The sequence below is a fragment of the Salminus brasiliensis genome, chromosome 6, assembly GCF_030463535.1.
Source record: "Salminus brasiliensis chromosome 6, fSalBra1.hap2, whole genome shotgun sequence".
Lineage (NCBI taxonomy): Eukaryota > Metazoa > Chordata > Actinopteri > Characiformes > Bryconidae > Salminus > Salminus brasiliensis.
In genome coordinates this window covers 22,277,974-22,291,267 of record NC_132883.1, presented here as the reverse complement: position 1 = coordinate 22,291,267, position 13,294 = coordinate 22,277,974, and the positions used below count along the sequence as shown (strand labels likewise).

Genomic DNA, 13,294 nt, shown 5'->3' with positions numbered 1-13,294 from the left:
TGTAGGCTTTTTTAAGAAGCTCTTCTGTCCTCCGCTCGTTACCTGTATTAATGGCATCTGTTTGACCTCGTTATCTGTATAAGAGACCAAAGAGCTGTCGAAGGACACCAGGAAGAAAATTGTAGACCTGCACCAGGCTGGGAAGAGTGAATCTACAAAAGGCAAGCAGGTTGGTGTGAATAAATCAACTGGAAGACATACTTGACTATTGACTATTGACTAAGACTAATTTCCCTTAATCTGGGGGTCAAAATGATCATGAGAACGGTGAACAAAAATCCCAGAACTACATGAAGTGACCTGATGAGTGACCTGCAGAGAGCTGGGGTCAAAGTAATAAAGGCTACCATCAGTAACACACTACGCCAATAGGAACTCAAATCCTGCATTGCCAGGCGTGTCCCCCTGCTTAGCCCAGTACAGTACAGGTCCTGGCCCGTCTGAAGTTTGCCAGAGAGCATATGGATGATCCAGAAGAGGATTGGGAAAATATCATGTGGTCAGATGAAACTAAAATAGAACTTTTTGGTAAAAACTCAACTCGTCGTGTTTGGAGGAAGAAGAATGCTGAGTTGCATCCCAAGAACACCAAACCTACTGTGAAGCATGGGTGTGGAAACAGGATGCTTTGGGGCTGGGGGACAGGACGACCTGATGTATCGTGAGATTTTAAGCCAAATTTTAAAACTTATATCCCTCAGTGAGAGCATTGAAGATAGTGGAATGTGGCTGGGTCTTCCAGCATGACAATGATCCCAAACACATCGCTCGGGCAACGACGGAGTGGCTCTGTAAAAAGCATTTTAAGGTGTGGCCTAGCCAGTCTCAAGACCTCAACCCCATAGACAATTTGAGGAGGGAATTGAAAGTCTGTGTTGCCCAGCGACAGCCCCAAAACATCACTGCTCTACAGGAGATCTGCATGGAGGAATGGGACAAAATACCAACTACAGTGTGTGCAAACCTGGTAAAGACTTACAGGAAACGTTTGATGTCTGTCATTGCCAACAAAGGTTATGTTACAAAGTATTGAGTTGAACTTGTTATTGACCAAATACTTATTTTCCACCATAATTTACAAATATATTCTTTAAAAATCCTACAATGTGATTCCCTGGATTTTGTTTCTCATTTTGTCTCTTATAGTTGAAGTGTTCCTATGATTAAAATTACAGACCCCTCATCTTTCTAAGTAGGAGAACTTGCACAATCAGTGGCTGACTAAATACTTTTTGGCCCCACTGTATTTGAACTTCAGCTATTTGACATGTGCATTGACCTTACTTTTTTCTTTCACTGCGGCCAAATATAATCACTTCTGTTTTGTCCCTATTCAGCTGGAGAAAGTTAACATGCATTTAGTTATTAATAAGCTCAATGCATTTACACAAACAGTCTATTGGACTGCAGTCATCGGCGGAACAGGTGAAAAGGTGTACATTTTAGTGTCCTCTATATAGTTATGATAAGCAACTAAACTCTACCACTAAGGAAAAACCCAATGTCAATTCTATTAAGGTACCTCCTGTATACTTGGTTAAACTAATGCCTCCTATGGAACATAACTGTTGTAGGTGACCACAAGTTACTGGCAAATTAAAATTCCAGTTTACCATCATTAACCATCCTGGCACCCACAACACAGAAACCTATGCCCTTACTTGTCAGTGCTGTAATGACAAGCCACTGTACTGATCTTGCCAAAGGTGTAGTGTTTGCTCCCTTTAGATGGTAGGTGAATGAGGAAATTGATCAGGCACTGAATAACATCTCTATTCCTGACCAGTGCCCAGAAGGGAAAAAGATTGTTCCCTTGCAGTTTCTCATTACTTGGGCCCACTCTTCCTTTACTTCTGGTCATCCCAAGGAAAAACACACACACCAGATCTCGGTCACCAAACTCATGTCTCTGCCTTTTCCAAACTGTCGTTGGTCACATATGACAGTGGATTTTGTCACTGACCTTTCACCTTCTATTACTTATGTTGCGTTTTAACGTTTTTGCTCTTTGCTTTGACCAATGAGGTTAAGGATCCTTCCAGTTTTCACCCTGCCTAATTTAATTCTTTTTTTAGATTGTCCCATAAACATTAAACACTGTTGCTAGTTTTATTTTTATATGTTTTATATGTTCTTTTCCATTCAGTTTAAACTCAGCTAGAAAAATAAACTTTTTAAAAAGATTTTTAAATACAAAATATAAGCATTTTCATTAGTATGCCTCTGCTGTTTGGACCCCACTTTATATTTCTACTCAAGACAAAATGCCTTCAGAATTAAAACATTAATTAAAAAATGAGTAACTGCTAATTGTCAAAACTACAAAATATGTAATCAGACTTTTTATACATAGCTTTTTTGACACATGCACCTTTACCTGCACCAAGTACAATGATGACTACAGGAAATACAGTTATGTCTGGACTATGACCGACAAAATGGAACATTTATGAGATTAATTAATTTAACAGTGGAGTTTAGTTCCAGTTGTTGAAAGTTGTATGGTGTGTATTTTGTACACTTGGAGCTTGTGTGTGGCTCCCTTTGCTTAAAAGGAATGCAGCAAAGCAAATAGTTTCTATGGCATTTGAAACCCTTAGGCTAGAGAAAATAAACTTGCAGGAGCATATTTTGTACCTGATTAAGAAATGAGCGACCGGTTTGCCTGTCATGCCGAAGACATCACATCCAGTTTGAAGGCAAATTTTAATACTCTTATAGTAGATTCTTTTTACCATGACTGTAAAGATTCAGTAAGTATTGCAATAATCCACCATAGTAATACAAACCACTCTGAAAGTGGTTTTCAGCCTTTAAAAAAGCACATTAAAAAAGCCATTAGAAACTGCAGTAGAAGTTTGTATTGAAACTAGTGCAAAAGACAACACTTCTGGGCCTCTGTCTGTGGGAACAATAAGTGGATGAATACCCCCATCTGTTTTCTGTTGGAAAGGTGTACATTTAGACTGCTAGTCCTATGTTATACGCTTCATTAGTGTAAGCCAGTGACAGTTACTAGTGTAAAGCACAGGGCATATTTGCAATGGCCCTATTGCCCCTTTCTGGAGCCCCATGTTGCTCCCATCTGCTGATTAGCAGCTTCATCCTTCACTTGTTTGTGTATGTGAGACGTCACTCTGCTTGGCAGGGCTGTCGGACACAGAGTGACAGAAGGGGGAAGAGCAATTCCAGGCCCAGTGGAGAGGAATACAATTCGTAAAGTAAAGCATTCCATCCAGAGCCCCCCTCACAGACCCTTGCACTCTGACAGCTGAGCGCTCACTGCACGCATCCCTCCTCAAACGCTTTGCTTATTCCAAAATGTCCCTTCACGACTGAGGGAGCCTAAGTGTGCAGGGATGCTTCTGACAGTCGGTGGGAGAGTGTGGGGAGAGGAGCTGGAAATGGCTTGCCATGCCAGACCTGTTATCGGCTTTGCAAAAAACAAAAATTTTGGCATTTATTTGTCAGGCGTATACAAACACAGACAACATTCCTGGGCAGAGATGGTGAGTTCTGGCTGTGATACGCTTGTCATGCCGACTTCACTGAAATACTTTTCTCCAACCACCATTTATGGACCACTACAACTGAAGTGTGCTTCTAATGTGCGTTCATTTATTTATTCAGTGCATTTCCAAGCCCATACTAATGGAGCTGATAGTTGTTTACATGGCTAATCCTTAATGAGAGATTCACAGTCATTCTGCTGCTCTAAATACTGCCACTCTGTGCAAATCATGCAACAGCTGTTTAATGTCTAAGCACAGCCAGCAAGCAGCATCACACACAATGTTTCTGTACTGTGCAGTTTAGCTGCGTGTCTTGTGCTGTTTGGCCTTGGAGCTAGCGCAATAATTCAGGCCTTTTTTTCCACATTCTCTGAAGCTCCCTCCAAGGTAATGAATTCTGAGAGGTGTGGTGTGGGTGGATGTGTTATAGAAACTATGTCAAGCAATTTATTTCACATAATTATTACAAATAACTACATATACATACATCCCATGTGAGATTTTAGTGAACAGTGTAGTGACGTATGGGTGGTTAGTGAAGTATCTTCGTAATCTTGTGTAGCACATTGGGTTAATCAGTGTTGCATGCAAATGACATTTTTGATGTGACCTTGCAGGGTTTTAAAAGCCCGCTGTGCACAAAATGGATGTATCTCATTGACATCTAAAAGCTGATGAGCACCCATCAGTTGAATTAGTCAGTGCATAGCTATAATCATAACTCTACTCAGAATTGCCACAGAATCTCCGCAATTAAGTCTGTCTGTCAGAGAGTGAGGGACAAAAATGTGAACATGACTTAATAATAGGTTGAAACCTTGTAGCTTGAGTTGATAATGGGTTGAAACTATTGTACTATATACGTCAGGATTACATTTTGAGCACATAAACAACAAATATAAAGAAAGGCCGAGCCTGTAGTGTGTTGTTAAGTTAATAAATAGTGTAGAACGTTGAGAGAAAATATGGCCCTTTCTAACATTACTTTCATGTGGTTTCAACTTGTTATCAAATGGTTATCTTACTCCTTTATCTCACCTTTTGTTACCCTTCATCTGCCAGCTTGAAGTGGTCACTCTCTTTCTTTGTATATGGTAATTCAAATAACTCTCAAAAGGTGATAACAATCAAGTGGTCATACCGATGACCTTTGTTGTGTGATGACCATCAACCCCCATAACTTCATCCCCCTCCTACTCCTCCTTAAACTCCCCTTCTTCACCCTCACCTTCATCCCCCCACATTCCCCACCTTAAATTCCTCTTCTTCATCATCCTTTTCCCTCCCACAGATCCCAATGTATATAGGGTCCTCTCGAAATATCCCTAATCAGACTGGATTTGGTTTAGACTGGATTTGACTAGACTGGTTTAGTTCAGACTGGAATCGATCAGACTGGATTGGTTTAGACTGGATAGGTTTAGACTAGACATGGTCAGACTAGACTAGACTGACTGTGATCAACTAAGCTGTGCCCGTGTATAATTTTCTGTCTGCACGTGAATAAACTCCAACGCTAAAGAGCCAGTCTCCTGACTCCTGAATCTGTCTCTTGTATGCCGGATTTCTAACAAAGTAAATAAAGAAAGAAGCGTAAGGAGACTGACAAGGCTAAAAGTAGTACATACTGTCTTTAGTAAATAACACTGTAGTACATATTACAGTACTACAGAGAGAGAGAGAGAGGACAGCCTGCTTGACTGAAGGACTACCTGTTTGAAGTTGTAGAAAGCATTTAAGTCATATTAGACCCCCCCCCAGCCCCCTCTAGTAAAGACTTAGCACCTATTTCCATAATCCTCTAGTAATGACCCTAAAGAAACCGTATTGCCTGAATGGAACATCACGCTTCCAAAAATATGAAATCTCTCAGAAAGTTGATCAGCTGGTTTTATATTGGGTCAGTCTTGACTTCTTCATAGGTCTAACTGTAGATGCCTATTTAGTGACAGTTCCTACTGAAACACTATCTAGTTGAGTAGTCTTTTACTTTGTTACCACCTGTGCCCCAATTAAAAATTCTCTAGAATCTAATCTCTAGAATCTCTATATCATTATATAGAGCAAGATGTGCAATACACTGTAATTAAAACTACATTTGAACATATTATTGCCTGTAAATATAACAAAATACCATTCAAAATTCCATAGTGGTTCTTAGTCTAGTTTTGACTTAAACAGCACTATATGTTTAAATAATCACACAATTTTCTGGCAAAAACCAAAAGCAAGAAAAAAAAGAGATGATTAGAATGTTGTTAGAGAGGCTTTTGTGCCTTTAAGTCTTTAGCATGGTTTGCTCTTGGTTGTTAAAGTGAATGGTATCTCCATGGCGAGATCCAAAGAGCTTTCAGAAAGGCCTTCAGAAAGAAGGTTGTGGATGCATAGGAGTCTGGTAAAGACCTCAAAACAATTAGAAATCAGTCGTCCACTGTCCAGAACATAATTTAGAAGTAAAGCATGAATTCGATTTTCATAATAATTGAATCATAAATGTCACGCTTTCAAATGCACATCCATACAGATTAATTCTTAGCTGAATATCTAAGACTGAGTTTGCTGAGTCAGCTTTCCTGTTGTCTGCACCGGTCCCTTAGTTAGAGTAGTGATCAGAAAGGAGAAGGAGGAGACTAGGTGGAGGCAGATTCAGCCCAGGATATATTGAAAGGTGGGGGTATGTAAGGGGTCCATGACCTGGAGAAGGAAGGGTTAAAGTTGAAATGAATGGAGCATACTTTCCATAGTTACTAAAATTCTGACACTCAGTATTTTTCATATATATATATATATATATATATATATATATATATATATATATATATATATATACAAAAAATACTGAGTGTCAGAATTTTGTCTCCAAAACCCCCCCCCCCACACAAGAAATTCTTACTTAGCAAGGCAAAAAACAATATTTCACCCAAAAAAAACCCAAAAAACAAAAATGGAGGGCCCATTAAAATACACAAATTAATCTCAACCAGCAACCATGAACAGCTCACAGCTCAACGAACAGTCCAACCACCATACAAACTAGTTTTTTTTTTTCAAAAGCCTAGAAAAGACCTTAGGGCAAGAAAACAGAACCCCTCCTTTCACCAGTTATATTAAGCATGGTTGATGCAGGACTGTAAATATTATATGTATGCAATGATGAAAACTAAATTTAAACTTAGTGGTGTTACCTACTGATCATTACAAAATCACAGTTTCAAGATGTGGTAATGTTACAGTTAGGTTACTTTCTCAAGCTCTCTTAACAGAGAAAGAAAGAGAGATTTTGTAGTAGAATCATAATCAGGACCCTTGTCTTGGTAGCGAATGCATCATGAGAAAATGAAAAAGGAAAGTGTAGAGAATAACAGGAAGGGTTTAATATTCAATCCATCTCAGTGCATGATCAGCACGCTATGAAGGGTACAGAATCATCTTGCCTCGGACTTCCTTGAACAGCAATTTAGCCAGAAGAACTATTAAAGCAACTATGAAATATTTCAGGGTCAGAGATGTTATTAACTAGTTAAGTGGCTACGCCAGTGAATTTCATTTGCTGAAGACAACACTGTAGGCAAAAAGTAAAAACTGAAAATGTAAGTTTTAGAAGTCAGTCTTCTATTTCAGAGGATTTGAAACCAAAATCTAGATACAATGTATGCGGATTTGTACAATCCCTGAAATGAGATCAAATACTTAATTTGTCTATGGAGTCCCCACAACACAGATGTAAACACCTACAAAACAATATTTTGGGATCCCATCATCATCATTTTACTTGAAATACAGTACAATGGTGAATAGGAAAACAGCAAAAAAATAAATCCATAAAATATTGCCATGAGTCATCATAACTTTATAAAAAATCTTAAATTAATAAAATGAACCAAGTGTGGCAAATACTGAAATATACCATAACCATACTTACATGATACATGATACTCCTGATCGGCTCCAGGTGGGGCTTGTTAGGGAGGAGCTCAGCAACATATGTGAGGGCTAGGCTGTATATATAATTACAGATCCAAGAGATAATAATACCAATATTAATAATAATAGTAATAATTATTTGTATTTGTTTTAAACACAAACAAAAATATGATTATTGCTTCATGATGTCCATCTCTTATTTTGCCACTGTCCTGTGTACAGGCTCTCTATAATTGGCCTAAATCCATCTTTTTGTGGTACATGCAAATATTGTGTTCCAAACCACACACAATACACAGAGTATACTCAGAAAAAACACAAGATGACATTATTTAATATGAGAATGATATAATGCCATCATATTGACTATCATATTGACCTCTCATAGCATAGTGTTTCTATCACATGGACAACAGACTATTACATGAAGTATTTGGGCAAAGGGTTTAAGGCCAGGCATCCACTGAATGTCTACAATAGCCCACAGTCTCTTTTTTTGCCCCGTTATTTCTGTGCTTTAACAAAGTGACTGAATTAACATGATTAATGCCTCATATTTTATTGTCAGCAGCTAAGTGCACTACATTGCATATTACAGTGCAAGGGCTCATTATGTCTAATTAGAAAGGCTGTAAAGATCAGGTGCAGACAGTTGCTTCAAATGAAGACTGTGACCCTGATACAAAGTACCATTAAAGGGTCACGCTCTTGACCATTGTTTATTCAATAACTATTTCAGGGAATGTGGCGCAGGTTGGGCAGCTGGGCAGCTAGGTTACTTAGACAATCTTCTGTATGCTTCAACCCTGATTGGATTTACACAAGCATGCTACCAATGTCTACTGTAAGAACTTAGCTCCACCTACCATTGGGAAGTGTAATTCACACTTTGAGCCACCCCTAAACACATGCATTTTCACATGCATTTCTGGACAAGCTGAGGACAAGTCAGTTATTTTAAGGTACAAAAAAAACAAAACATGGCACCTAGATCCATGTTGGAGTTCTATTGCCTTTCCATGATGGAAAAAAAATATATAAAACCAGGGATATTAAAAACTCTCCTTTTGTGCCAAATTACTGCTGTGTAGGCTGATATTACCATCTGTTTTTAAAAAGAAAATGGAAATTTTCCTAATACATAATTATGAAATTATTTATGTGAATAATTTCACACAATAATGTTCACACATGCTTGCAAAATCAATATTTTTAAGATTCCGATGCTAGAGACTAGAGACAGCTTATGTGGAAAACCTGTGAAATAGCTCAATGCAGTATTCCACTGCCCAGCATCACATGTCATCCATTCATATTTGGAAACACTCGTCTCAATCTCCACATTTCTAACTGTTAAAAATACATGTAATATAGTGGTAATGTGCCCCTGTAGAGTCTAGTGACATGTCCAGGTTCCGTACCTTCATTTATAGAATTCTCTACACCTCACCACAAAAGGAGACAATGTCATGGCATATTTTCATCACCACTTGGGGACAGGTCTTATATCACAATGTAGGTTTATGAGCCTGTCACACATAATTGAGTTTTTGGGTTCAAATCAACACACCTTAATGCTTGTTCAGCATTTAAAAAAAAACCTAATATACAATCTGCACCTTAGGAACAACTTAGTAGCTGACTGAAATGTTTTACAGTCTAATTTAATGTTAAATATTGTTTATAATTTAACCTTGTTTTGCATTGCATGGCTCAATCAAATGTTTGTATAGGTGTATGTCATGTGAAATCACGAAAACATTTGTGATATTTAAATATATTTAAATATTCAGGAATTGATCTTTGAGGTAATGTCATAAAACAAACAACACAGAGGACAATAATAACAATACAATATATAATAATAATGATATTAATAATAATAATCATCATCATAATAATAATAATCTATTTATAAAAGGTTTGTGCATGACTTTAAAGGGTTATTGGACACTTCTTTACACACTGTGTGGTCTGCTCTTGCTAGGAGCACCAAACTTGGCCATGTTGGTAGTTGTTTTAAATACTCTTTACTTCTAAATTATGTTCTGGACACCTGAATGGCTGATGCTAGTCGTTTTGAGGTCTTTTCCAGCCTCACTGAGCTTTTTGGATCTCACCTTGGTGATCCCTCTCACTTTAAGAATCAAGAGCAAACCAAGCTCTCAAGAACCAAGACTCAAAAGACCCCCAAATCACCTCTGACAGTGTTCTAATCATCTGCAGCTGATGTGGTGCCCCTGATTCAAACATTCGCCAGTGTTAAATCAAACCTTTTACTGTAAATTTAACACTGAGAATATTACAATGTAACGCCCACCGTGGTCATTTAGCCCTAACAGCGCTGAGTTAATGCTGGCAAACTTGCCAAAATCGCCTGATTTTGCCAGTAATTGCCTCAAAAGGCTGAGCAACCAAATATCGAGGGCTGCTATTTGAATGATTCTGTTGAGCCACAATTCAAAAGCAATAATACAGATATGTCCGTTTGATCAGTACATTTGTATTTATTTATTTAATGAACATTTGATTGTTTATATTGATTATATTGAGTTTCAAGTTATTTCAGTGACCATTGTGGGACCATTTTCCTTTCTTTAACTGAACTGAACTAAATTATGTTACGAGTCAGATAGTGTAGTTTAGATTAAGGCTGTATTGAGTGTCTGTGACAGTCCTGTAGCTTGAATCCCTTCTGGCTACAGGAGTTCTTTCCCACCAGAAGAGGGCAATCCGATTCATGGTGCTGGGCGAAGTTGCCAACTCAGACTAAGCATTCTTGTTAGTGCGCCGGCTGCGTAGTGGCATGCACACACACACACACACACTCTTACACACATACAGACATCTCCAATCCTGATTTGTGAAATGTTCCTGGTGAAGAAAAGGTGAAGAAAGAAGGAAAGAAAGAGACGGGAGGCGGGATGAAGACAGCCTGCGTCTGCTGGAATACTTCACATAATCACATGCGCGCTTTTGCAGGACAGAGGACTTGGACAGTGTTTCCCCCCTCCCTGTACTTTGACCAGTGTGTCTCTGTGTCTCTCTTCAGGCGACGCTCTGCTGAGCACCCGACGGATGAAGGCGATTTAAGCAAGTAACTGGCGAGCGCACCCGAACCACCGAGCCAACCCAGGAGAATCCATCGGTGTCCGGCAATGTCCGCCTCGCGTGTTTCTCCGTCCCTGCACTAAAGCGCACCTCAGAAACGGACGGTCATCATCATCATCATCATCATCATCATCATCAGTCCTGGTGTACTTTAGCGGCAATGATGCGCAGAAGTGTGACGCGTTCTCATCCTCGCTCCCGTTTGCACGGCGAGACGTGTTGCTCGGCGCAGCTGCGGAGACCTGAAATCTTTCGCCGTACGGAATAACGGACTTTTTTCGGGCCACCTTGACAACGCAGCTGGCACGCAGGCAGGTGCATCGCTCAGTGCGCTGCGTCCCCCGTCCCCCCCCCCACCCCCTTTTGCGGTTTTCTTACACCCCCAACACCCCCCCCCCCAACACACACACACACACACACACACCCTCCCACCCCCCTTCCTCCCGGACCTGTGCGAGCTGACCGGAGCCGCTGGATGAGGCCGACGCAGCGCGGGGACTGAAAGTGCCATGCGGCTTCCGCGGCCAGCGCTCTGAACCTGCAGAAACTGGACAGGACGCAGATATGGGTAGGTTAACTTAGCATTTCTCCTGTCTGGTTCCGTAAATAAGAGCGTTAAGGCTGCGCGCTTTTGGAGCTGGACGTGTTGGCGTCCTCCGAAGACCTGATCTGACGTGCTGTGGTCGTCCCGTGACGCTGTGCTATGTAGGGTGTCCAGAAGCGTCGGGACATGCAGTGAAACCGGGCTGTGGGAAAGACGTGGCACTGCTGTTGTACAGATGCAGTGGTCTGTCTATTCTGTACATTATTCTGAACTTGGGTGTTGCTGCTTAAGTTGATTCCTTTCTTCTGAATAAAAGTCGAAAACCTTGCACCCATGTCCTGCAGGTCCTACTGAGGGTAAGGGATGCTAGTGAAATCTCTGGGATGTTGTAATTGCTTTGGTGTTCACATCACACTGAAGATGTAGGGGTTGAAAGAAAGAAACAAACAAAAAAACATTAGGTAAAAAGATAATCACATCTTATCCTCAGATCAACAGGTTAGCTAAATGCCTGATGTCCTGTTTTGATGGGATCCTGTTATGATCACTAGCCGGCCCCCCCAACCACCTACTCACCTCTTTTGCATTTTAAAGATAAGGAATTGTAGGTGCACTGGTCTGCTCTGCTGATACTGTCCAGACTTTGATCGATTCATTTCTGAATGTGTTTGTATGTGTGTGTGTGTGTGTGTGTGTGTGTGTGTGTGTGTAAGAGAGAATAGGAGGGAGAGAGAGAAAGAAGAGGGGGGCGGGGGGTTGTTGGGGTGGTGGTGGTGGTGGTGGTGCTGGGGTGGGGGGCAACTCATGATTTACAATTTGACAGCATTTGCTCTGTGTAGCCATTTGTTTTCTTTGGAGCACAGGAGACGGAGGCTGATAATATTCTCTGACCCATTTTCTACGAGACCAGCTGTCATTGCCTCGCTCATGCATGGGCTAGTTTAAAGAGGCAGAGAAGATGCTCTGAGTCCGCATCTTCATCTTTGAAATCCCGCTGACATTCAAGGGCTTACGAGTGCACAGATGGCTGTGTGGTCTCCCCATCAGCCACCAAGATCTTGGATAGCCCAACGAAATAGGCCATGCTTAAATACAGCCTTTCAAACAGAAGCGACAACAACAATACTCATTGTTAAGAAAACACACATTCTTGCTTTCTGTCTGTCTGTCCGTCTGTCTGTCTGTCTGTCTGTCTGTCAGTCTGTACGGACATACTTACCTACCTTGCATACGTTCTTGCATCTGTCTGGGTGTCTTTGCAGTTGCTGGATTTAGACTAGAAGCATGACGAAACCTTTACTGGACCATTGCTGCATGCTGTTTTTTATTTATTTATTTATTTATTTGCCTAGTTTATCCATATTTACAGTCAGTAAGGCCTGGTTGCCCAGCTCCCTCTTTTCTTGATATTTTCTTTAAGTAAAAGAAGTAAAGATTTTAAATGAATATAAACACTGTACACGTTTCATAAATGTACAGTTCCCTCCTCAGTCTATACAATCTATATATCATTTCTGTGAGGTCACAAAGCCAACATTTATGTCTATGTGACTATTCAACCTGCAGCAGTTTAGCTCCGCCCATTGCTCCTATTTTGTCCCATCCCAAAATCTATGATATGGGGCATCTGAGTTCAGAAACTGCTGTCTGAAGGATGTACAATTCAGGGCTGCCAATCCAAACATCCAAACGAGTTTATTTACATATATGCAAAGCACACCATGTGGAAAATATCAAATGTCAGTTTAATTTGTGGATCTCAGAGAGAAATATTAAATAGAAGAGAGATATATGATGTATGCCCTTTAGAGTGAAATCTTGGAATGCCTTCAATGCATTTCAGTTGGGTATAACAGAGTAACGTCTAGGAAACAACCATATATATGTTATTGAACATTGTTCATGATACCTAAAATGTTTGCCTTTTTTAAAGTGTGATTATTGTTATGCTATAATTGGCATTGCATACACCAATCTAGTTTATTTATAGTGTTGTGTAGTGTTGTTTTTTCATTTTTGCTATTTGAGTATGGTGTGAATTGAATTACATGCTCAGGTAGGGGGAAAAAATCCTTTTTTCCCCATCCCCTTCTCCCCTTGGTCTCTATCACTTTGCCTGTCTTAGCTAAGTCTGGCTCACATGAAGACTTTTGGACAGATGAGGTATCCCTTATTAAATGCCTAAGAGCTTTTCCATGTAATA

The 13,294-nt window shown here is 40.1% G+C and overlaps 1 protein-coding gene across 2 annotated transcripts in view; it reads left to right on the top strand.

Moving 5' to 3' along the window:
- Nucleotides 1-10,232: 10,232 nt before the first annotated feature.
- The window catches only part of LOC140557536 (leucine-rich repeat transmembrane neuronal protein 4), a 131,199-nt gene continuing 128,137 nt past the window's right edge, over nucleotides 10,233-13,294 (top strand). For both annotated transcript variants that reach the window (XM_072682030.1, XM_072682031.1), the window contains exon 1: nucleotides 10,233-11,115. In XM_072682030.1, coding sequence (XP_072538131.1) covers nucleotides 11,112-11,115 — 4 coding nt within the window. In that variant the 5' untranslated portion in view covers nucleotides 10,233-11,111. The remainder of the gene's footprint in view (nucleotides 11,116-13,294) is intronic.